Source organism: Coregonus lavaretus (genome assembly GCF_964263955.1).
Source record: "Coregonus lavaretus genome assembly, chromosome: 18".
NCBI lineage: Eukaryota > Metazoa > Chordata > Actinopteri > Salmoniformes > Salmonidae > Coregonus > Coregonus lavaretus.
The window spans coordinates 1,442,460-1,468,394 of record NC_140005.1 but is presented as its reverse complement, the minus strand read 5'-3'; the positions used below and the strand labels follow the sequence as shown (position 1 = coordinate 1,468,394).

The 25,935-nt window shown below is 47.4% G+C and overlaps 1 protein-coding gene across 1 annotated transcript in view; it reads right to left on the bottom strand.

Moving 5' to 3' along the window:
- The window catches only part of atrn (attractin), a 193,302-nt gene that overhangs the window by 138,113 nt on the left and 29,254 nt on the right, over positions 1-25,935 (bottom strand). The window contains exons 5-8 of the mRNA XM_084182443.1: positions 21,786-21,988; positions 17,064-17,232; positions 6,928-7,018; positions 473-722 (exon numbers count right to left, since the gene is read on the bottom strand). Coding sequence (XP_084038569.1) covers positions 473-722; positions 6,928-7,018; positions 17,064-17,232; positions 21,786-21,988 — 713 coding nt within the window. The remainder of the gene's footprint in view (positions 1-472; positions 723-6,927; positions 7,019-17,063; positions 17,233-21,785; positions 21,989-25,935) is intronic.

Genomic DNA, 25,935 nt, shown 5'->3' with positions numbered 1-25,935 from the left:
TCGTGAAGCATTAGAAAACCTCCCTGGTCTTTGTGGTTGAATCTGTGGATGAAATTCACTGCTCGACTGAGGGACCTTACAGATAATTGTATGTGTGGGGTACAGAGATGAGGTAGTCATTCAACAATCATGTTAAACACTATTACTGCACACAGAGTGAGTCCATGCAACTTATGTGACTTGTTAAGCACATTTTTACTCCTGAACTTATTTAGGCTTGCCATAACAAAAGGGTTGAATACTTATTGACACAAGACATTTCATCTTTTCATTTTTTATAAAATTTGCAGAAATGTCTAAAAACATAATTCCACTGACATTATGGGGTATTGTTGTAGGCCAGTGACAATTTTTTTTCAATTGAATCAATTTTAAATTCAGGCCGTAAGAACAAAATCAGGAATAAGTCAAGGGGTGTGTATACTTTCTGAAGGCACTGTACGTCCCATGTATCCTCTTCAGCACCACTCACCGATGTTGTACTGCTGCACCTGACTGACGTAGCCATATAGAGGACAGTGTCCGAAGAAGACCAGCATGACTGGACTACCCCCCTCCAGCAGGGGGGGCACGACATGAGCAGAGTGTCCCACCACGGCCCACTGATCCTGGGATCGGGCGGAGAGGGACACCCAGGTCTGGTTCTGGATGTGGAACACCCACAGCTGGCTGGTCACGTTGCCAGTAGAGTCTATTTTCCCTCCGTACATGTAGATCTTCCCCTGGGTTAGAGAAGGAACAGGATGTTAGACAGGACAGGTACATGTAGATATTCCCCTGGGTTAGAGGAGGAACAGGATGTTAGACAGGACAGGTACATGTAGATCTTCCCCTGGGTTAGAGGAGGAACAGGATGTTCGACAGGACAGGTACATATAGATCTTCCCCTGGGTTAGAGGAGGAACAGGATGTTAGACAGGACAGGTACATGTAGATATTCCCCTGGGTTAGGGGAGGAACAGGATGTAAGACAGGACAGGTACATGTAGATATTCCCCTGGGTTAGAGGAGGAACAGGATGTTAGACAGGACAGGTACATGTAGATATTCCCCTGGGTTAGAGGAGGAACAGGATGTTAGACAGGACAGGTACATGTAGATATTCCCCTGGGTTAGAGGAGGAACAGGATGTTAGACAGGACAGGTACATGTAGATATTCCCCTGGGTTAGAGGAGGAACAGGATGTTAGACAGGACAGGTACATGTAGATATTCCCCTGGGTTAGAGGAGGAACAGGATGTTAGACAGGACAGGTACATGTAGATCTTCCCCTGGGTTAGAGAAGGAACAGGATGTTAGACAGGACAGGTACATGTAGATGTAGATATTCCTCTGGGTTAGAGAAGGAACAGGATGTTAGACAGGACAGGTACATGTAGATATTCCCCTGGGTTAGAGGAGGAACAGGATGTTAGACAGGACAGGTACATGTAGATCTTCCCCTGGGTTAGAGGAGGAACAGGATGTTAGACAGGACAGGTACATGTAGATATTCCCCTGGGTTAGAGGAGGAACAGGATGTTAGACAGGACAGGTACATGTAGATCTTCCCCTGGGTTAGAGGAGGAACAGGATGTTAGACAGGACAGGTACATGTAGATATTCCCCTGGGTTAGAGGAGGAACAGGATGTTAGACAGGAGGACAGGTACATGTAGATATTCCCCTGGGTTAGGGGAGGAACAGGATGTTAGACAGGACAGGTACATGTAGATATTCCCCTGGGTTAGGGGAGGAACAGGATGTTAGACAGGACAGGTACATGTAGATATTCCCCTGGGTTAGAGGAGGAACAGGATGTTAGACAGGACAGGTACATGTAGATATTCCCCTGGGTTAGAGGAGGAACAGGATGTTAGACAGGACAGGTACATGTAGATATTCCCCTGGGTTAGGGGAGGAACAGGATGTTAGACAGGACAGGTACATGTAGATATTCCCCTGGGTTAGAGGAGGAACAGGATGTTAGACAGGACAGGTACATGTAGATATTCCCCTGGGTTAGAGGAGGAACAGGATGTTAGACAGGACAGGTACATGTAGATATTCCCCTGGGTTAGAGGAGGAACAGGATGTTAGACAGGACAGGTACATGTAGATATTCCCCTGGGTTAGAGGAGGAACAGGATGTTAGACAGGAGGACAGGTACATGTAGATATTCCCCTGGGTTAGAGGAGGAACAGGATGTTAGACAGGACAGGTACATGTAGATATTCCCCTGGGTTAGGGTAGAAGGAGGAACAGGATGTTAGACAGGACAGGTACATGTAGATCTTCCCCTGGGTTAGAGGAGGAACAGGATGTTAGACAGGACAGGTACATGTAGATCTTCCCCTGGGTTAGAGGAGGAACACGATGTTAGACAGGACAGGTACATGTAGATATTCCCCTGGGTTAGAGAAGGAACAGGATGTTAGACAGGACAGGTACATGTAGATATTCCCCTGGGTTAGGGGAGGAACAGGATGTTAGACAGGACAGGTACATGTAGATATTCCCCTGGGTTAGAGGAGGAACAGGATGTTAGACAGGACAGGTACATGTAGATATTCCCCTGGGTTAGAGGAGGAACAGGATGTTAGACAGGAGGACAGGTACATGTAGATATTCCCCTGGGTTAGAGGAGGAACAGGATGTTAGACAGGACAGGTACATGTAGATATTCCCCTGGGTTAGAGGAGGAACAGGATGTTAGACAGGACAGGTACATGTAGATATTCCCCTGGGTTAGGGGAGGAACAGGATGTTAGACAGGACAGGTACATGTAGATATTCCCCTGGGTTAGAGGAGGAACAGGATGTTAGACAGGACAGGTACATGTAGATGTAGATATTCCCCTGGGTTAGAGAAGGAACAGGATGTTAGACATGACAGGTACATGTAGATATTCCCCTGGGTTAGAGGAGGAACAGGATGTTAGACAGGACAGGTACATGTAGATGTAGATATTCCCCTGGGTTAGAGAAGGAACAGGATGTTAGACAGGACAGGTACATGTAGATCTTCCCCTGGGTTAGAGAAGGAACAGGATGTTAGACAGGACAGGTACATGTAGATATTCCCCTGGGTTAGAGGAGGAACAGGATGTTAGACAGGACAGGTACATGTAGATATTCCCCTGGGTTAGAGGAGGAACAGGATGTTAGACAGGACAGGTACATGTAGATATTCCCCTGGGTTAGAGGAGGAACAGGATGTTAGACAGGACAGGTACATGTAGATATTCCCCTGGGTTAGAGGAGGAACAGGATGTTAGACAGGACAGGTACATGTAGATCTTCCCCTGGGTTAGAGGAGGAACAGGATGTTAGACAGGACAGGTACATGTAGATCTTCCCCTGGGTTAGGGGAGGAACAGGATGTTAGACAGGACAGGTACATGTAGATCTTCCCCTGGGTTAGAGGAGGAACAGGATGTTAGACAGGACAGGTACATGTAGATCTTCCCCTGGGTTAGAGGAGGAACAGGATGTTAGACAGGACAGGTACATGTAGATCTTCCCCTGGGTTAGAGGAGGAACAGGATGTTAGACAGGACAGGTACATGTAGATCTTCCCCTGGGTTAGAGAAGGAACAGGATGTTAGACAGGACAGGTACATGTAGATATTCCCCTGGGTTAGAGGAGGAACAGGATGTTAGACAGGACAGGTACATGTAGATCTTCCCCTGGGTTAGAGGAGGAACAGGATGTTAGACAGGACAGGTACATGTATATCTTCCCCTGGGTTAGAGGAGGAACAGGATGTTAGACAGGACAGGTACATGTAGATCTTCCCCTGGGTTAGAGAAGGAACAGGATGTTAGACAGGACAGGTACATGTAGATATTCCCCTGGGTTAGAGGAGGAACAGGATGTTAGACAGGACAGGTACATGTAGATATTGCCCTGGGTTAGAGGAGGAACAGGATGTTAGACAGGACAGGTACATGTAGATATTCCCCTGGGTTAGGGGAGGAACAGGATGTTAGACAGGACAGGTACATGTAGATATTTCCCTGGGTTAGAGGAGGAACAGGATGTTAGACAGGACAGGTACATGTAGATATTCCCCTGGGTTAGGGGAGGAACAGGATGTTAGACAGGACAGGTACATGTAGATATTCCCCTGGGTTAGAGGAGGAACAGGATGTTAGACAGGACAGGTACATGTAGATATTCCCCTGGGTTAGAGAAGGAACAGGATGTTAGACAGGACAGGTACATGTAGATATTCCCCTGGGTTAGAGGAGGAACAGGATGTTAGACAGGACAGGTACATGTAGATATTCCCCTGGGTTAGAGGAGGAACAGGATGTTAGACAGGAGGACAGGTACATGTAGATATTCCCCTGGGTTAGAGGAGGAACAGGATGTTAGACAGGACAGGTACATGTAGATATTCCCCTGGGTTAGAGGAGGAACAGGATGTTAGACAGGACAGGTACATGTAGATGTAGATATTCCCCTGGGTTAGAGAAGGAACAGGATGTTAGACAGGACAGGTACATGTAGATATTCCCCTGGGTTAGAGGAGGAACATGATGTTAGACAGGACAGGTACATGTAGATGTAGATATTCCCCTGGGTTAGAGAAGGAACAGGATGTTAGACAGGACAGGTACATGTAGATCTTCCCCTGGGTTAGAGAAGGAACAGGATGTTAGACAGGACAGGTACATGTAGATATTCCCCTGGGTTAGAGGAGGAACAGGATGTTAGACAGGACAGGTACATGTAGATATTCCCCTGGGTTAGAGGAGGAACAGGATGTTAGACAGGACAGGTACATGTAGATATTCCCCTGGGTTAGAGGAGGAACAGGATGTTAGACAGGACAGGTACATGTAGATATTCCCCTGGGTTAGAGGAGGAACAGGATGTTAGACAGGACAGGTACATGTAGATCTTCCCCTGGGTTAGAGGAGGAACAGGATGTTAGACAGGACAGGTACATGTAGATCTTCCCCTGGGTTAGGGGAGGAACAGGATGTTAGACAGGACAGGTACATGTAGATCTTCCCCTGGGTTAGAGGAGGAACAGGATGTTAGACAGGACAGGTACATGTAGATCTTCCCCTGGGTTAGAGGAGGAACAGGATGTTAGACAGGACAGGTACATGTAGATCTTCCCCTGGGTTAGAGGAACAGGATGTTAGACAGGACAGGTACATGTAGATCTTCCCCTGGGTTAGAGAAGGAACAGGATGTTAGACAGGACAGGTACATGTAGATCTTCCCCTGGGTTAGAGGAGGAACAGGATGTTAGACAGGACAGGTACATGTAGATCTTCCCCTGGGTTAGAGGAGGAACAGGATGTTAGACAGGACAGGTACATGTAGATCTTCCCCTGGGTTAGAGAAGGAACAGGATGTTAGACAGGACAGGTACATGTAGATATTCCCCTGGGTTAGAGGAGGAACAGGATGTTAGACAGGACAGGTACATGTAGATATTGCCCTGGGTTAGAGGAGGAACAGGATGTTAGACAGGACAGGTACATGTAGATATTCCCCTGGGTTAGGGGAGGAACAGGATGTTAGACAGGACAGGTACATGTAGATATTCCCCTGGGTTAGAGGAGGAACAGGATGTTAGACAGGACAGGTACATGTAGATATTCCCCTGGGTTAGGGGAGGAACAGGATGTTAGACAGGACAGGTACATGTAGATATTCCCCTGGGTTAGAGAAGGAACAGGATGTTAGACAGGACAGGTACATGTAGATATTCCCCTGGGTTAGGGGAGGAACAGGATGTTAGACAGGACAGGTACATGTAGATATTCCCCTGGGTTAGAGGAGGAACAGGATGTTAGACAGGACAGGTACATGTAGATCTTCCCCTGGGTTAGAGGAGGAACAGGATGTTAGACAGGACAGGTACATGTAGATATTCCCCTGGGTTAGAGAAGGAACAGGATGTTAGACAGGACAGGTACATGTAGATCTTCCCCTGGGTTAGGGTAGGAACAGGATGTTAGACAGGACAGGTACATGTAGATCTTCCCCTGGGTTAGAGGAGGAACAGGATGTTAGACAGGACAGGTACATGTAGATCTTCCCCTGGGTTAGGGTAGGAACAGGATGTTAGACAGGACAGGTACATGTAGATCTTCCCCTGGGTTAGAGAAGGAACAGGATGTTAGACAGGACAGGTACATGTAGATCTTCCCCTGGGTCAGGGTAGAAGGAGGAACAGAATGTTTGAGAGGTCAGGTCATGAGAGTTTATGACTTAACCCTAATTGCTCGCTGTTGATAATGGTAATGATAACGGTAATGGTAATGATAACGGTAATGGTAATGATAAGGGTAATGGTAACGGTAATGATAATGGTAACGGTAACGATAATGATAATGGTAATGGTAACGGTAATGGTAATGATAACGGTAATGATAATGGTAATGATAATGGTAATGATAACGGTAACGGTAATGATAACGGTAATGATAACGGTAATGATAATGATAACGGTAATGATAACGGTAATGATAACGGTAATGATAATGGTAATGGTAATGATAACGGTAATGATAATGTAATGGTAATGGTAATGATAACGGTAATGGTAATGGTAACGGTAATGATAACGGTAATGATAACGGTAACGGTAATGATAATGGCAGTGTGTAGCCCTGACCGTGCTCTCCGAGGGTATCTCAGGTGGAGTTGGGATATGCAAAACACACATTTAGGACAAAAAACGACAAATATAAGCACCTACCTAATTCTTATTTTTTTATTATAGAGGCAGAGCTGCAATCTGCCGTCTACCACAGGGTTTGGAGAGATTTTTTGAGAATTATTGAGATAAAGAACATTTCTTCAGCATCACGGTTGCAGACAGTGACCTTTAACCCAAGGCCTTATACTAGGGTATAAGAGGGTAATACTATTGTTATTATTGATCAATGTTTCTACATAATGACTAGCTAGCCCATACCTCATGTAGTGCCAGAGAGTGTCCGTACCGTCCCATGACTGCGTTGACAGAGCGGTTGAGGGACAGCCAGCGATGGGAGCTGAGGTTATACCTGGGAGGAGAGAGAGAGAGAGAGAGAGAGAGAGAGAAGTTCCGGACCACTGAGCATCAAAAGGCAGGACCGGGTAGCGGTTTGGTCACATTGGTCGGATTCCTGGACACAGATAATCCTAATCCTGGACTTAAAATATGATTCTCCATTGAGTTCTCTTTCTAGTCCAGGACCAGGATTAACCCAGTCATTGACATACAGGACTGAAAACCGGCACCTCTTTCAGAGGCCACTGATAAGGGGATATTGTTTTTCCATGGTCCTTCAAGCCGGATAGGAAAAACTGTTCTAGTACAGAACTGGTATTTAATATACACACAGCTAATATGTGATGTCATGATGTCCAGTTTTACTTAGTTTTATTTTTTAAATTAATGTCGTAAGTGTTTGTGTCAACACCTGCTGCCAACTAGCCAGCTAGCTAACCAGGTTGCAATGGAGCCCGCTTTGCCTGGAATAGCTAACAAACGTTTCCAGCGCTGTAGAAGGCTAGCTAACCAGGTTGCAATGGAGCCCGCTTTGCCTGGAATAGCTAACAGACGTTTCCAGCGCTGTAGAAGGCTAGCTAACCAGGTTGCAATGGAGCCCGCTTTGCCTGGAATAGCTAACAAACGTTTCCAGAGCTGTAGAAGGCTAGCTAACCAGGTTGCAATGGAGCCCGCTTTGCCTGGAATAGCTAACAAACGTTTCCAGAGCTGTAGAAGGCTAGCTAACCAGGTTGCAATGGAGCCCGCTTTGCCTGGAATAGCTAACAAACGTTTCCAGAGCTGTAGAAGGCTAGCTAACCAGGTTGCAATGGAGCCCGCTTTGCCTGGAATAGCTAACAAACGTTTCCAGCGCTGTAGAAGGCTAGCTAACCAGGTTGTAATGGAGCCCGCTTTGTCTGGAATAGCTAACAGACGTTTCCAGCGCTGTAGAAGGCTAGCTAACCAGGTTATAATGGAGCCCGCTTTGCCTGGAATAGCTAACAAACGTTTCCAGAGCTGTAGAAGGCTAGCTAACCAGGTTGCAATGGAGCCCGCTTTGCCTGGAATAGCTAACAAACGTCTCCAGCGCTGTAGAAGGCTAGCTAACCAGGTTATAATGGAGCCCGCTTCGCCTGGAATAGCTAACAGACGATTCCAGAGCTGTAAAAGGCTAGCTAACCAGGTTGTAATGGAGCCCGCTTTGCCTGGAATAGCTAACAAACGTTTCCAGCGCTGTAGAAGGCTAGCTAACCAGGTTGTAATGGAGCCCGCTTTGCCTGGAATAGCTAACAAACGTCTCCAGCGCTGTAGAAGGCTAGCTAACCAGGTTGTAATGGAGCCCGCTTTGCCTGGAATAGCTAACAAACGTCTCCAGCGCTGTAGAAGGCTAGCTAACCAGGTTGTAATGGAGCCCGCTTTGCCTGGAATAGCTAACAAACGTCTCCAGCGCTGTAGAAGGCTAGCTAACCAGGTTGTAATGGAGCCCGCTTTGCCTGGAATAGCTAACAAACGTTTCCAGCGCTGTAGAAGGCTAGCTAACCAGGTTATAATGGAGCCCGCTTTGCCTGGAATAGCTAACAAACGTTTCCAGCGCTGTAGAAGGCTAGCTAACCAGGTTATAATGGAGCCCGCTTTGCCTGGAATAGCTAACAAACGTTTCCAGCGCTGTAGAAGGCTAGCTAACCAGGTTGTAATGGAGCCCGCTTTGCCTGGAATAGCTAACAAACGTCTCCAGCGCTGTAGAAGGCTAGCTAACCAGGTTGTAATGGAGCCCGCTTTGCCTGGAATAGCTAACAAACGTCTCCAGCGCTGTAGAAGGCTAGCTAACCAGGTTGTAATGGAGCCCGCTTTGCCTGGAATAGCTAACAAACGTTTCCAGCGCTGTAGAAGGCTAGCTAACCAGGTTATAATGGAGCCCGCTTTGCCTGGAATAGCTAACAAACGTTTCCAGCGCTGTAGAAGGCTAGCTAACCAGGTTATAATGGAGCCCGCTTTGCCTGGAATAGCTAACAAACGTTTCCAGCGCTGTAGAAGGCTAGCTAACCAGGTTATAATGGAGCCCGCTTTGCCTGGAATAGCTAACAAACGTTTCCAGCGCTGTAGAAGGCTAGCTAACCAGGTTATAATGGAGCCCGCTTTGCCTGGAATAGCTAACAAACGTTTCCAGCGCTGTAGAAGGCTAGCTAACCAGGTTGTAATGGAGCCCGCTTTGTCTGGAATAGCTAACAGACGTTTCCAGCGCTGTAGAAGGCTAGCTAACCAGGTTGTAATGGAGCCCGCTTTGTCTGGAATAGCTAACAGACGTTTCCAGCGCTGTAGAAGGCTAGCTAACCAGGTTGTAATGGAGCCCGCTTTGTCTGGAATAGCTAACAAACGTTTCCAGCGCTGTAGAAGGCTAGCTAACCAGGTTGTAATGGAGCCCGCTTTGTCTGGAATAGCTAACAGACGTTTCCAGCGCTGTAGAAGGCTAGCTAACCAGGTTGTAATGGAGCCCGCTTTGTCTGGAATAGCTAACAAACATTTCCAGCGCTGTAGAAGGCTAGCTAACCAGGTTGTAATGGAGCCCGCGTTGCCTGGAATAGCTAACAGACGTTTCCAGCGCTGTAGAAGGCTAGCTAACCAGGTTATAATGGAGCCCGCTTTGCCTGGAATAGCTAACAAACGTTTCCAGCGCTGTAGAAGGCTAGCTAACCAGGTTATAATGGAGCCCGCTTTGCCTGGAATAGCTAACAAACGTTTCCAGCGCTGTAGAAGGCTAGCTAACCAGGTTGTAATGGAGCCCGCTTTGCCTGGAATAGCTAACAGACGTTTCCAGAGCTGTAGAAGGCTAGCTAACCAGGTTGTAATGGAGCCCGCTTTGCCTGGAATAGCTAACAAACGTTTCCAGAGCTGTAGAAGGCTAGCTAACCAGGTTGTAATGGAGCCCGCTATGCCTGGAATAGCTAACAAACGTCTCCAGCGCTGTAGAAGGCTAGCTAACCAGGTTGTAATGGAGCCCGCTTTGCCTGGAATAGCTAACAGACGTTTCCAGAGCTGTAGAAGGCTAGCTAACCAGGTTGTAATGGAGCCCGCTTTGCCTGGAATAGCTAACAGACGTTTCCAGCGCTGTAGAAGGCTAGCTAACCAGGTTGTAATGGAGCCCGCTATGCCTGGAATAGCTAACAAACGTTTCCAGCGCTGTAGAAGGCTAGCTAACCAGGTTGTAATGGAGCCCGCTTTGCCTGGAATAGCTAACAGACGTTTCCAGCGCTGTAGAAGGCTTGCTAACCAGGTTGTAATGGAGCCCGCTATGTCTGGAATAGCTAACAGACGTTTCCAGCGCTGTAGAAGGCTAGCTAACCAGGTTGTAATGGAGCCCGCTTTGCCTGGAATAGCTAACAGACGTTTCCAGAGCTGTAGAAGGCTAGCTAACCAGGTTGTAATGGAGCCCGCTTTGCCTGGAATAGCTAACAAACATTTCCAGCGCTGTAGAAGGCTAGCTAACCAGGTTATAATGGAGCCCGCTTTGCCTGGAATAGCTAACAAACGTTTCCAGCGCTGTAGAAGGCTAGCTAACCAGGTTATAATGGAGCCCGCTTTGCCTGGAATAGCTAACAAACGTTTCCAGCGCTGTAGAAGGCTAGCTAACCAGGTTATAATGGAGCCCGCTTTGCCTGGAATAGCTAACAAACGTTTCCAGAGCTGTAGAAGGCTAGCTAACCAGGTTATAATGGAGCCCGCTTTGCCTGGAATAGCTAACAAACGTTTCCAGCGCTGTAGAAGGCTAGCTAACCAGGTTGTAATGGAGCCCGCTTTGCCTGGAATAGCTAACAAACGTTTCCAGAGCTGTAGAAGCTGTGTTTATTACGCTCTTGTCCGGGAAAATATTAACAATCCGGAGTTCCAATGTGGCAATTGTTTGCTAGCGGAGGACTACAGGAATGAGGTGGCTATGCTTAGCAAACAAACCTAAATTCTGCACGAATTTATGGGGAAAACGCAAATTGGAACTTTCTCGTTCTCAACTCCTACGGCAGGACGCCGCTCGGGCCAAATGGATGTTTCCACGAATTGTCGTCTGTCCCTATCCGAATGGCCGATGCTACCTGGAACTTCCCTGCCAAGTTGTCTCCATCTGTTCTCCTCCGCCATCTTGTAATGAGAACAGCAAGAAGAATGTTCCAATCAGTGCTGGTCCCATGTCACAAGTCGTGGAAACCGAAGGCAGCGGCATGCTGCTAAGCGGACTGGAGTAACAGCGAGAGGTTCGGAGCAGATTGACATGAGGAATAGCTTCACTGCACTGGTGCCTGATCTACCTGCGCCTTCATCACTGGGACTGCCTGTGTCTGGGACTGCCTGTGCCTGGGACTGCCTGTGTCTGGGACTGCCTGTGTCTGGGACTGCCTGTGTCTGGGACTGCCTGTGTCTGGGACTGCCTGTGTCTGGGACTGCCTGTGTCTGGGACGGCGGTGCTGACTCCAACTACGCTGACTCCAGCAGCGGCTTCGTCGTCAATTTTGGCTCCTTTCCCTCTCTCTGGATCTGACGGGGCACTGCCTGCTGTGGGAGGTCTGGACCTATCACCGGGAGCAGGGGGCTCAATAACATTATGAAGGGCAGCTCTGAACAGTTGAAACTGGATTTCAACGAGCTGACTCTCTGCTAGACACTAATAAAAGACCCATCATATCTGAATCGTGGCATCATATCTGGCCCTGTGCCCTCTCTGAATCATGGCATCATATCTGGCCCTGTGCCCTCTCTGAATCATGGCATCATATCTGGCCCTGTGCCCTCTCTGAATCATGGCATCATATCTGGCCCTGTGCCCTCTCTGAATCATGGCGTTGAACGCTTTAGCAAGATTCTTTCTCTTCACAAGACTTTTAGCCCTCAATAACTAACTAAAAAACGTGACCGTTCCTGGTGCAAAAACAATGTCCTGTCCCGGAGCTCGAGTAAATGACATTACTAAGCTGCTCCTGAATGTACTACGTCAGGACGTGGAAATCGATTCTATCGTAGTCCATGTGGGTTTTAATGACATAATGAAGGGCAGCTCTGAACAGTTGAAACTGGATTTTAAAGAGCTGATTGACTCTCTGCTAGACACGAATAAAATAATATCTTGCCCTGTGCCCTCTCTGAATCATGGCGTTGAACGCTTTAGCAGGATTCTCTCTCTTCACAACTGGCTACGTGATTATTGCAGCTCTGTGGGTCTAACATTAATTGACAATTTTGGAACCTTCTGGAAACAAAGCTTGTTTTCTGAGGATGGGATCCAACCAAATCATTTGGGTTCCTCAATCGTTTTCACAGCATTATAAAGCTGTGTTGAGACAATGACTTATCAATGACCCAAAGCCCAGCTCATTTAATCCCTACTATTGTGTCGCTGAGTTGTCATAACGCTTCAGCAAATGTACATTATCCCAGGGGCGTTGGAAGACACAATGTAAGTAACCTAATTGATGTCCCTCTAACTGCCCTGAATGCCTCTGCTGATCCTACAGCTATTGTATTTAGTAATGTGGTGCATATGAACCAGATTTATACTGTTAGCATTGAGGTGGTGTGCCCTAGTAGGAAGTCCACTGTGTGCAGCTCACCCTGCACTAACATAAAGAACATGAGCATGTCTACTTCGGCTAAGATCTCCAGTAAAGCAATAAAGCAATGAAAACAAGCAAGTGTCCCAGAAAAGTACTAAAAATAGCCCACGTTAACATACAATACTTATGTCATGCAATAAAATGCAAATGAATTACTTAAAAATCATACAATGTGATTTTCTGGATTTTAGTTTTAGATTCCGTCTCTCACAGTTGAAGTGTACCTATGATAAAAATTACAGACCTCTACATGCTTTGTAAGTAGGAAAACCTGCAAAATCGGCAGTGTATCAAATACTTGTTCTCCCCATATTGAGGTGAGAGCATTGGAAATGCTTTTGGTGGTTAACCTGCTTCTGTTTTGTGGGTGGCACTGTGTGCTGTTTTCGATGGATGGGTCCTGGCCTCTCGGGGCCTTAGGGATACGGAGGGACGTGGGTGGGATGCTGATCACTGGGATGACGGGGGAATTACTGGAGAACAATTGGAGGGTTAGCAATGCGAATATCATGGTACAGCTATATGGACACTCAATAACTATGGTATTTTTTATGGGTACATTTACAAACATATATAATGATAAATAGTTTTGAAACTTGTATCTCATTATGGTATATGGTGAAATAAGTATAGCCAGTTATAATTGTAATGGCTTAGCTGATAATAACAAAAGAAGAACAATATTTACCTGGCTCAAAGAGAAGGAATATAATATCTATTGTTTACAGGAAACTCATTCAACAATTCTAGATGAAGTTGCATGGAAAAAGGAATGGGGGGGGGAAATACACTTCTCCCATGGGCTAAGAAACTCAAAATGGGTGATGATATTAATTAACAGTAATTTCGATCCGAATGTGCAAATTGTCCAAATAGATACACAAGGTAGATGGATTATTTTTAAATATGTTATTGGACCATAAACAGATATGGCTCATTCACCTTTACGGACCAAATAATGACGATCCACACTTCTTTTACAATATATATAATAATTGATCAACCCTGCAAGCAATTCAAGACTATTATTATGGTGGGAGATTATAATACCGTTTTAAATAGCTCAACGGACCGTAAAGGAAATCACAACACAAACAATCACCCTCATGCTCTTAAGGAAATCGTGAATGTCATGGATACATTAGAACTAGGAGATCTTCGTGGGCTACACTCAGCCTTGTCTCAGGGTTCAATTTTTATGGAATGGTCTGCCTATCCATGCGAGAGATGCAGACTCGGTGTCGACCTTTAAGTCTTTACTGAAGACTCATCTCTTCAGTAGGTCCTATGATTGAGTGTAGTCTGGCCCAGGGGTGCCAAGATGAACAGAAAGGCACTGGAGCGACGAACCGCCCTTGCTGTCTCTGCCTGGCCGGCTCCCCTCTGCCTTTGACCCTGTTACGGGGGCTGAGTCACTGGCTTACTAGTGCTCTTCCATGCCGTCCCTAGGAGGGGTGCATCACTTGAGTGGGTTGAGTCACTGACGTGATCTTCCTGACAGGTTTGTCGCCCCCTTGGGGTTGTGCAGTGGAGGAGATCTTCGTGGGCTAAACTCAGCCTTGTCTCAGGGTAGTAGGTTGGTGGTCTATACTCAGCCTTGTCTCAGGGTAGTAGGTTGGTGGTCTGTTGATATCCCTCTAGTGGTGTGGGGGCTGTGCTTTGATAAAGTGGGTGGGGTTATATCCTGCCTGGTTGGCCCTGTCCGGGGTTATCGTCGGACGGGGCCACAGTGTCCCCCGACCCCCCCGTCTCAGCCTCCAGTATCTATGCTGCAATAGGGTCAGTCTGTTATATCTGGTGTTATTCTCCTGTCTTATCCGGTGTCCTGTGTGAATTTAAGTATGCTCCCTCTAATACTCTCTCTCTCTACCCTCCCCTCCCGGAGGACCTGAGCCCTAGGACCATGCCTCAGGACTACCTGGCCTGATGACTCCTGGCTGTCCCCAGTCCACCTGGTCGTGCTGCTGCTCCAGTTTCCACTCTTCCTCCTGCGGCTATGGAACCCTGACCTGTTCACCGGACGTGCTACCTTGTCCCAGACCTGCTGTTTTCAACTCTCTCTCTCTACCGCACCTGCAATTTCAACCTCTAAATGCCCGGCTATGAAAAGCCAACTGACATTTACTCCTGATGTACTGACCTGTTGCAACCTCTACAACCACTGATTATTATTTGACCCTGCTGGTCATCTATGAACGTTTGAACATCTTGAAGAACAATCTGGCCTTAATTGCCATGTACTGTTATAATCTCCACCCGGCACAGCCAGAAGGGGACTGGCCACCCCTCAGAGCCTGCTTCCTCTGGTCTACCCAGTACAGCCAGAAGAGGACTGGCCACCCCTCAGAGCCTGGTTACTCTCTAGGTTTCTTCCTAGGTTTCTGCCTATCTAGGGAGTTTTTCCTAGCCACCGTGCTTCTACATCTGCATTGCTGCTGTTTGGGGTTTTAGGCTGGGTTTCTGTATAGCACTTTGTGACATCTGCTGATGTAAAAAGGGCTTAATAAATAAAATTGACTTAATATGTTGTGAAATCTGTTATGAATGTATTGTAATGCCTTAATTTTGCTGGACCCCAGGAAGAGTAGCTGCTGCCTTGGCAGGAACTAATAGGGATCCATAATAAACCCCAGGAAGAGTAGCTGCTGCCTTGACAGGAACTAATGGGGATCCATAATAAACCCCAGGAAGAGTAGCTGCTGCCTTGGCAGGAACTAATGGGGATCCATAATAAACCCCAGGAAGAGTAGCTGCTGCCTTGGCAGGAACTAATGGGGATCCATAATAAACCCCAAGGAAGAGTATCTGCTGCCTTGGCAGGAACTAATGGGGATCCATAATAAACCCCAGGAAGAGTAGCTGCTGCCTTGGCAGGAACTAATGGGGATCCATAATAAACCCCAAGGAAGAGTATCTGCTGCCTTGGCAGGAACTAATGGGGATCCATAATAAACCCCAGGAAGAGTAGCTGCTGCCATGGCAGGAACTAATGGGGATCCATAGTAAACCCCAGGAAGAGTAGCTGCTGCCTTGGCAGGAACTAATGGGGATCCATAATAAACCCCAAGGAAGAGTATCTGCTGCCTTGGCAGGAACTAATGGGGATCCATAATAAACCCCAGGAAGAGTATCTGCTGCCTTGGCTGGAACTAATGGGGATCCATAATAAACCCCAGGAAGAGTAGCTGCTGCCTTGACAGGAACTAATGGGGATCCATAATAAACCCCAGGAAGAGTAGCTGCTGCCTTGGCAGGAACTAATGGGGATCCATAATAAACCCCAAGGAAGAGTATCTGCTGCCTTGGCAGGAACTAATGGGGATCCATAATAAACCCCAGGAAGAGTAGCTGCTGCCTTGGCAGGAACTAATGGGGATCCATAATAAACCCCAAGGAAGAGTATCTGCTGCCTTGGCAGGAACTAATGGGGATCCATAATAAACCCCAGGAAGAGTAGCTGCTGCCATGGCAGGAACTAATGGGGATCCATAGTAAACCCCAGGAAGAGTAGCTGCTGCCTTGGCAGGAACTAATGGGGATCCATAATAAACCCCAAGGAAGAGTATCTGCTGCCTTGGCAGGAACTAATGGGGATCCATAATAAACCCCAGGAAGAGTATCTGCTGCCTTGGCTGGAACTAATGGGGATCCATAATAAACCCCAGGAAGAGTAGCTGCTGCCTTGACAGGAACTAATGGGGATCCATAATAAACCCCAGGAAGAGTAGCTGCTGCCTTGGCAGGAACTAATGGGGATCCATAATAAACCCCAGGAAGAGTAGCTGCTGCCTTGGCAGGAACTAATGGGGATCCATAATAAACCCAAAGAAGAGTAGCCGCTGCCTTGGCAGGAACTAATGGGGATCCATAATAAACCCCAGGAAGAGTAGCTGCTGCCTTGGCAGGAACTAATGGGGATCCATAATAAACCCCAGGAAGAGAAGCTGTTGCCTTGGCAGGAACTAATGGGGAGCCATTATAAACCCCAGGAAGAGTAGCTGCTGCCTTGGCAGGAACAGGGATCCATAATAAACCCCAGGAAGAGTAGCTGCTGCCTTGGCAGGAACTAATGGGGATCCATAATAAACCCCAGGAAGAGTAGCTGCTGCCTTGGCAGGAACTAATGGGGATCCATAATAAACCCCAGGAAGAGAAGCTGTTGCCTTGGCAGGAACTAATGGGGATCCATAATAAACCCCAGGAAGAGAAGCTGTTGCCTTGGCAGGAACTAATGGGGAGCCATTATAAACCCCAGGAAGAGTAGCTGCTGCCTTGGCAGGAACTAATGGGGATCCATAATAAACCCCAAGGAAGAGTATCTGCTGCCTTGGCAGGAACTAATGGGGATCCATAATAAACCCCAAGGAAGAGTATCTGCTGCCTTGGCAGGAACTAATGGGGATCCATAATAAACCCCAGGGAAGAGTAGCTGCTGCCTTGGCAGGAACAGGGATCCATAATAAATACAAATGCAGTACTTACGCTTGAATCATCTGGTAGTCTGAGGAGTTGAAGACGTAACCCCCAACGACCCACATGACCCCCTGGTCCACTACGGCCTTGTGGGAAGCCCTGGCCAGACCTGGCTCGGGGTACTCCTCCCTCTGCCAGAACGAGGAGCTGGCTGGGACGGACACAGAGCAGTCTGGACCTGATGGACGACAGAAGATGGATGAGTGACTAACCTGGTTATCTGCAGACTATCACTTACGACCTACACCGTAGCCCATATATCATATTTAATTAAATACACATTCATATTTTGAAATGGAACCAAATGATTAGTGAAACCAAAGTGCTGTATCGTCCACTACTGGTCAAAAGTTTTAGAACACCTACTCATTCAAGGGTTTTTCTTTATTTTTACTATTTTCTACATTGTGGAATAATAGTGAAGACATCAAAACGATGAAATAACACATATGGAATCATCTAGTACCCCCCAAAAAAAGTGTTAAACAAATCAAAATATATTTTATATTTGAGATTCTTCAAATAGCCACCCTTTGCCTTGATGACAGCTTTGCACACTCTTGGCATTCTCTCAACCAGATTCATGAGGTAGTCACCTGGAATGCATTTCAATTAACAGGTGTGCCTTCTTAAAAAGTTAATTTGTGGAATTTCTTTCCTTCTTAATGCGTTTGAGCCAATCAGTTTTGTTAAGTTATGATGTCTTCACTATTATTCTACAATGTAGAAAATAGTAAAAAATTGAGAAGAGCCCTTGAATTAGTAGGTGATCTACAACTTTTGACCGGTAGTGTATAAATTAAATTAAATCAAAATAGCCTAGTACACAAACCAAAACTTTTCAAATCAAAAGGCTATTGCACAGAAAAAAGTCGGGTGCAAATTCAGAACCACTGGACAACATAACAAACTAAAGCACTGATCATTGGGAACGAGATCAGCATTACTGCTAAGCCGTGATCCATTAATTCAATAAATAAGTATACTAGCCTACAAAACTAAAACAATCCATTTACATTTTAGTCATTTAGCAGACGCTCTTATCCAGAGCGACTTACAGTTAGTGAGTGCATACATTTTCATACTGGCCCCCCCGTGGGAAACGAACCCACAAACCTGGCGTTGCAAGCGCCATGCTCTACCAACTGAGCTACAGGGGACTATATGTTCATATCAAAAGGCCTGATTAACATGACATCAATAACGCAGCCACATCCCAAGTCCCTGGTGCCGACACATTCAGAAATTAAACGATGGTTTAATATTTAGTTTAAAAGCTCTGACGAAGGCCAAGAGAACAAGAAACACTTTTCAATGAGAAAACAGAAATCCACTTTGGGTAAAACATATATTTAAAAAAATACTTCTGTTTTCAACTGTCATGGTGCAATACTATTATAATATCTCCACAGTATTGTCCAGTGTAATGAACAGCCGACTATAATATCTCCACAGTATTGTCCAGTGTAATGAACAGCTGACTATAATATCTCCACAGTATTGTCCAGTGTAATGAACAGCTGACTATAATATCTCCACAGTATTGTCCAGTGTAATGAACAGCTGACTATAATATCTCCACAGTATTGTCCAGTGTAATGAACAGCTGACTATAATATCTCCACAGTATTGTCCAGTGTAATGAACAGCTGACTATAATATCTCCACAGTATTGTCCAGTGTAATGAACAGCTGACTATAATATCTCCACAGTATTGTCCAGTGTAATGAACAGCTGACTATAATATCTCCACAGTATTGTCCAGTGTAATGAACAGCTGACTATAATATCTCCACAGTATTGTCCAGTGTAATGAACAGCTGACTATAATATCTCCACAGTATTGTCCAGTGTAAATGAACAGCTGATTGCATCCCAAAGGACACCTACTCTCTGTCGTAGCCGGCCGCGACCGGGAGACCCATGGGGCGGCGCACAATTGGCCCAGCGTCGTCCAAGGTAGGGGAGGGAATGGCTGGCAGGGATGTAGCTCAGTTGGTAGAGCATGGCGTTTGCAACGCCAGGGTTGTGGGTTTGATTCCAACGGGGGGCCAGTATGAAATAAAAAAAATTAAAAAATAACTTAACTAAGTCGCTCTGGATAAGAGTGTCTGCTAAATGACTAAAATGTAAATGTAAATGTATTTACCAAATCAAATTGTATTTTGTCACATGAATGACTTCAGTGCCCTTCTTTGTTAGGCATTGGAAAACCTCACTGCTCGACTGAGTGACCTTACAGATAATTGTATGTGTGGGGTACAGAGATGAGGTAGCCATTAAATCATGTTAAACACTATTAACTGTGAGCTTTCTAATGTCAAAATACGTTTGTTAGTCACCAAATATGGAATTTAATTTGTTACGACCGGTATGTACTTTTTTATTTTATACATAAACCGAACAAATGCCTCCAAATGTTATCATGGTAAACAACCAGTGTAGACTAATCTAATCTAATCAATCTTTATTGGTCACATGCGCCAAATACAACAGGTGTAGACATTACAGTGAAATGCTTACTGACAAGCCCTTAACCAACAATGCAGTTCAAGAAAGAGTCAAGAAAATATTTACTAAATAAACTAAAGTAAAAATTAATCAAAAGTAACACAATACAATAACGAGGCTATATACAGGGGTACCGGTACCGAGTCAATGTGCGGGGGTACAGGTTAGTGGAGGTAATTTGTACATGTACAGTGCCTTCGGAAAGTATTCAGACCCCTTGACTTCTTCCACTTTGATACGTTACAGCCTTATTCTAAAATTGATTAAATAACAAAAAATCCTTAGCAATCTACACACAATACCCCATACTGAAAACGCAAAAAAAGGTTTTTAGAATGTTTTGCAAATGTATTACAAATAAACAGAAATACCTTATTTACATAAGTATTCAGACCCTTTGCTATGAGACTCGAAATTGAGCTCAGGTGCTGCCTGTTTCCATTGATCACCCTGGAGATGTTTCTACAACTTGATTGGAGTCCACCTGTGGTAAATTGAATTGATTGGACATGATTTGGAAAGGCACACACCTGTCAATATAAGGTCCCACAGTTGACAGTGCATGTCAGAGCAAAAACCAAGCCATGAGGTCGAAGGAATTGTCCATAGAGCTCCGAGACAGGATTGTGTCGAGGCACAGATATGGAGAAGGGTACCAAAACATTTCTGAAGCATTGAAGGTCCCCAAGAACACAGTGGCCTCCATCATTCTTAAATGGAAGAAGTTTGGAACCACCAAGTTTGGAATCGGCCAAACTGAGCAATCGGGGGAGATGGGCCTTGGTCAGGGAGGTGACCAAGAACCTGATGGTCACTCTGACAGAGCACCATAGTTCCTCTGTGGAGATTTGAGAACCTTCCAGAAGGACAACCATCTCTGCAGCATTCCACCAATCAGGCCTTTATGGTAGAGTGGCCAGACGGAAGCCACTCCTCAGTAAAAGGCACATGACAGCCGACTTGGAGTTCACCAAAAGGCACCTAAAGACTCTCAGACCATGAGAAACAAGAGTCTCTGGTCTGATGAAACCAGATTGAACTCTTAGGCCTGAATGCCAAGCGTCACGTCTGGAGGAAACCTGGCACCATCCCTACGGTGAAGCATGGTGGTGGCAGCATCATGCTGTCGAGATGTTTTTCAGAGGCAGGGAGACTAGGAGACTAGTCAGGATCAAGGGAAAGATGAACGGAGCAAAGTACAGAGAGATCCTTGATGAAAACCTGCTCCAGAGCGCTCAGGACCTCAGACTGGGGCAAAGGTTCACCTTCCAACAGGACAACGACCATAAGCACACAGCCAAGACAACGCAGGAATGGCTTCGGGACAAGTCTCTGAATGTCCTTTAGTGGCTCAGCCAGAGCCCGGACTTGAACCCGATCGAACATCTCTGGAGAGACCTGAAAATAGCTGTGCAGCAACGCTCCCCATCCAACCCGACAGAGCTTGAGAGGATCTGCAGAGAAGAATGGGAGAAACTCCCCAAATACAGGTGTGCCAAGCTTGTAGCATCATACCCAAGAAGACTCAAGGCAGTAATCGCTGCCAAAGGTTCTTCAACAAAGAGAGGAGAGAGAGTGAGAGACAATGATAAAAACAGAGTGAGAGGAAAAGAGTGAGAGAAACTAATGATAAAAACAGAGGGCCAATAACAGCTAGTTAATAGTGATGTATTATTTGTTTTTGCCTTGTGCTGGGATTAAACCGTTCCAGGATGAATAGATCCAGGTCATAGAGAACGTGATGAGTCTCTCATATGTAGAAGGTCATAGAGAACGTGATGAGTCTCTTATATGTAGAAGGTCATAGACAATGTGATGAGTCTCATATATGTGGAATACAATCAGAAAATGCACAGTTTGGTTATAGAGGTCAATAACATTAGTGGCTGAGGGTAAGAGCTCTGATCTAGGATCCGTTTGGACTTTTAGATCAGATTATATTGACTGATCCTAGATCAGCATAAAGGCTTGTTGTTAGATAGAGACCGTGCCCACCAGGCTTGTTGTTAGATAGAGACTGTGCCCACCAGGCTTGTTGTTAGATAGAGACTGTGCCCACCAGGCTTGTTGTTAGATAGAGACCGTGCCCACCAGGCTTGTTGTTAGATAGAGACCGTGCCCACCAGGCTTGTTGTTAGATAGAGACCGTGCCCACCAGGCTTGTTGTTAGATAGAGACTGTGCCCACCAGGCTTGTTGTTAGATAGAGACTGTGCCCACCTTGCCACCCAGGCTGGCATCGACATGTCTTTGTGTCCTGAGAGCAGTGTCCCCCGTCAGGCCATCCACAGTCTGACAGGCAGTATGGGATATCACAGGCCTCGCCCTTCCAGTTGGGATCACAGTCACAATACACAGCACCTGTTGAGTTCCCAACGCGACACTCCCCTCGGCCAGAACAGCTGTTAGGACACGTGTTCACCCTGGGGGAGGGGAGGCAGAGAGAGGTGAAAGGGGGAGGGGGGAGGGGAGGCAGAGAGGTGAAAGGGGGAGAGAGAGAGATAAAAAGACAGGTAAGAGAGAGAACGATGGATGAATGAGGTTAGAAGGTATTTAAATATACTGATTGATTGTTTAATTCTGTATGCTAATGAGGAGGAGGAGACAAAGGGGTTCATAATATAAAACTCTACAACATCAAATCCTGTAAAATGTAGAATTACAGCAACACGGGGGATAGAAAGCTGGGATTTTTTACTAGAGCAACAAATTCCTGAGAACAAAATGTTTTGGAGCAAGAGTCTGGTTCTCTCATGTTCTGGCAGCAGCAGTCGAAAGGTTTGATGTTTGGGCTCGGCTCTTTGAGACACGAGAGAGAGAGAGAGACACTGGGGCCCGATGAGACACGAGAGAGAGAGAGAGACACTGGGGCCCGATGAGACACTACAGAGAGAGAGAGACACTGGGGCCCTATGAGACACCACAGAGAGAGAGACACTGGGGCCTGATGAGACACTACAGAGAGAGAGACACTGGGGCCTGATGAGACACTACAGAGAGAGAGAGACACTGGGGCCTGATGAGACACTACAGAGAGAGAGACACTGGGGCCTGATGAGACACGAGAGAGAGAGACACTGGGGCCTGATGAGACACTACAGAGAGAGAGAGACACTGGGGCCTGATGAGACACTACAGAGAGAGAGAGACACTGGGGCCCTATGAGACACCACAGAGAGAGAGACACTGGGGCCTGATGAGACACTACAGAGAGAGAGACACTGGGGCCTGATGAGACACTACAGAGAGAGAGAGACACTGGGGCCTGATGAGACACTACAGAGAGAGAGACACTGGGGCCTGATGAGACACGAGAGAGAGAGACACTGGGGCCTGATGAGACACTACAGAGAGAGAGAGACACTGGGGCCTGATGAGACACTACAGAGAGAGAGAGACACTGGGGCCTGATGAGACACTACAGAGAGAGAGACACTGGGGCCTGATGAGACACGAGAGAGAGAGAGAGACACTGGGGCCTGATGAGACACTACAGAGAGAGAGAGACACTGGGGCCCTATGAGACACCACAGAGAGAGAGACACTGGGGCCTGATGAGACACTACAGAGAGAGACACTGGGGCCTGATGAGACACTACAGAGAGAGAGAGACACTGGGGCCTGATGAGACACTACAGAGAGAGAGAGACACTGGGGCCCTATGAGACACTACAGAGAGAGAGACACTGGGGCCCGATGAGACACTACAGAGAGAGAGAGAGACACTGGGGCCCTATGAGACACTACAGAGAGAGAGACACTGGGGCCCTATGAGACACTACAGAGAGCGAGAGAGACACTGGGGCCCTATGAGACACTACAGAGAGAGAGACACTGGGGCCCTATGAGACACTACAGAGAGAGAGACACTGGGGCCCTATGAGACACTACAGAGAGCGAGAGAGACACTGGGGCCCTATGAGACACTACAGAGAGAGAGAGACACTGGGGCCCGATGAGACACTACAGAGAGAGACATTGGGTAGTTTGTGTCGTGCCCTTCACAGATGTCAGGGTCATGGCTAACCAGCCTGGTTAACTAACTCATCTAACTAACTAACTAACTAACCTCTTCCTGCTACTCCCTTCTATATTTATACAGTTTTACAAAACAAAGTGGCACCTTTCCTCTTTTGGTGAAGAGCTGCTGACTGGCTGGCTCACCTGTTACTAAGAAGAGGCCCTGCTGCAGCGACTGGCTCACCTGTTACTAAGAAGAGGCCCTGCTGCAGCGACTGGCTCACCTGTTACTAAGAAGAGGCCCTGCTGCAGCGACTGGCTCACCTGTTACTAAGAAGAGGCCCTGCTGCAGCGACTGGCTCACCTGTTACTAAGAAGAGCAGCTGCAGCGACTGGCTCACCTGTTACTAAGAAGAGGCCCTGCTGCAGCGACTGGCTCACCTGTTACTAAGAAGAGGCCCTGCTGCAGCGACTGGCTCACCTGTTACTAAGAAGAGGCCCTGCTGCAGCGACTGGCTCACCTGTTACTAAGAAGAGCTGCTGCAGCGACTGGCTCACCTGTTACTAAGAAGAGGCCCTGCTGCAGCGACTGGCTCACCTGTTACTAAGAAGAGGCCCTGCTGCAGCGACTGGCTCACCTGTTACTAAGAAGAGGCCCTGCTGCAGCGACTGGCTCACCTGTTACTAAGAAGAGGCCCTGCTGCAGAGACTGGCTCACCTGTTACTAAGAAGAGGCCCTGCTGCAGTGACTGGCTCACCTGTTACTAAGAAGAGGCCCTGCTGCAGCGACTGGCTCACCTGTTACTAAGAAGAGCTGCTGCAGCGACTGGCTCACCTGTTACTAAGAAGAGCTGCTGCAGCGACTGGCTCACCTGTTACTAAGAAGAGGCCCTGCTGCAGCGACTGGCTCACCTGTTACTAAGAAGAGCAGCTGCAGCGACTGGCTCACCTGTTACTAAGAAGAGCAGCTGCAGCGACTGGCTCACCTGTTACTAAGAAGAGGCCCTGCTGCAGCGACTGGCTCACCTGTTACTAAGAAGAGGCCCTGCTGCAGCGACTGGCTCACCTGTTACTAAGAAGAGGCCCTGCTGCAGCGACTGGCTCACCTGTTACTAAGAAGCCCTGCTGCAGCGACTGGCTCACCTGTTACTAAGAAGAGGCCCTGCTGCAGCGACTGGCTCACCTGTTACTAAGAAGAGGCCCTGCTGCAGCGACTGGCTCACCTGTTACTAAGAAGAGGCCCTGCTGCAGCGACTGGCTCACCTGTTACTAAGAAGAGGCCCTGCTGCAGCGACTGGCTCACCTGTTACTAAGAAGAGGCCCTGCTGCAGCGACTGGCTCACCTGTTACTAAGAAGAGGCCCTGCTGCAGCGACTGGCTCACCTGTTACTAAGAAGCCCTGCTGCAGCGACTGGCTCACCTGTTACTAAGAAGAGGCCCTGCTGCAGCGACTGGCTCACCTGTTACTAAGAAGAGGCCCTGCTGCAGCGACTGGCTCACCTGTTACTAAGAAGAGGCCCTGCTGCAGCGACTGGCTCACCTGTTACTAAGAAGAGGCCCTGCTGCAGCGACTGGCTCACCTGTTACTAAGAAGAGGCCCTGCTGCAGCGACTGGCTCACCTGTTACTAAGAAGAGGCCCTGCTGCAGCGACTGGCTCACCTGTTACTAAGAAGAGGCCCTGCTGCAGCGACTGGCTCACCTGTTACTAAGAAGAGGCCCTGCTGCAGCGACTGGCTCACCTGTTACTAAGAAGAGGCCCTGCTGCAGCGACTGGCTCACCTGTTACTAAGAAGAGGCCCTGCTGCAGCGACTGGCTCACCTGTTACTAAGAAGAGGCCCTGCTGCAGCGACTGGCTCACCTGTTACTAAGAAGAGGCCCTGCTGCAGCGACTGGCTCACCTGTTACTAAGAAGAGGCCCTGCTGCAGCGACTGGCTCACCTGTTACTAAGAAGAGGCCCTGCTGCAGCGACTGGCTCACCTGTTACTAAGAAGAGGCCCTGCTGCAGCGACTGGCTCACCTGTTACTAAGAAGAGGCCCTGCAGCTACTGGCTCACCTGTTACTAAGAAGAGGCCCTGCTGCAGCGACTGGCTCACCTGTTACTAAGAAGAGCTGCTGCAGCGACTGGCTCACCTGTTACTAAGAAGAGGCCCTGCTGCAGCGACTGGCTCACCTGTTACTAAGAAGAGGCCCTGCTGCAGTGACTGGCTCACCTGTTACTAAGAAGAGGCCCTGCTGCAGTGACTGGCTCACCTGTTACTAAGAAGAGGCCCTGCTGCAGCGACTGGCTCACCTGTTACTAAGAAGAGCTGCTGCAGCGACTGGCTCACCTGTTACTAAGAAGAGGCCCTGCTGCAGCGACTGGCTCACCTGGTACTAAGAGGCCCTGCTGCAGCGACTGGCTCACCT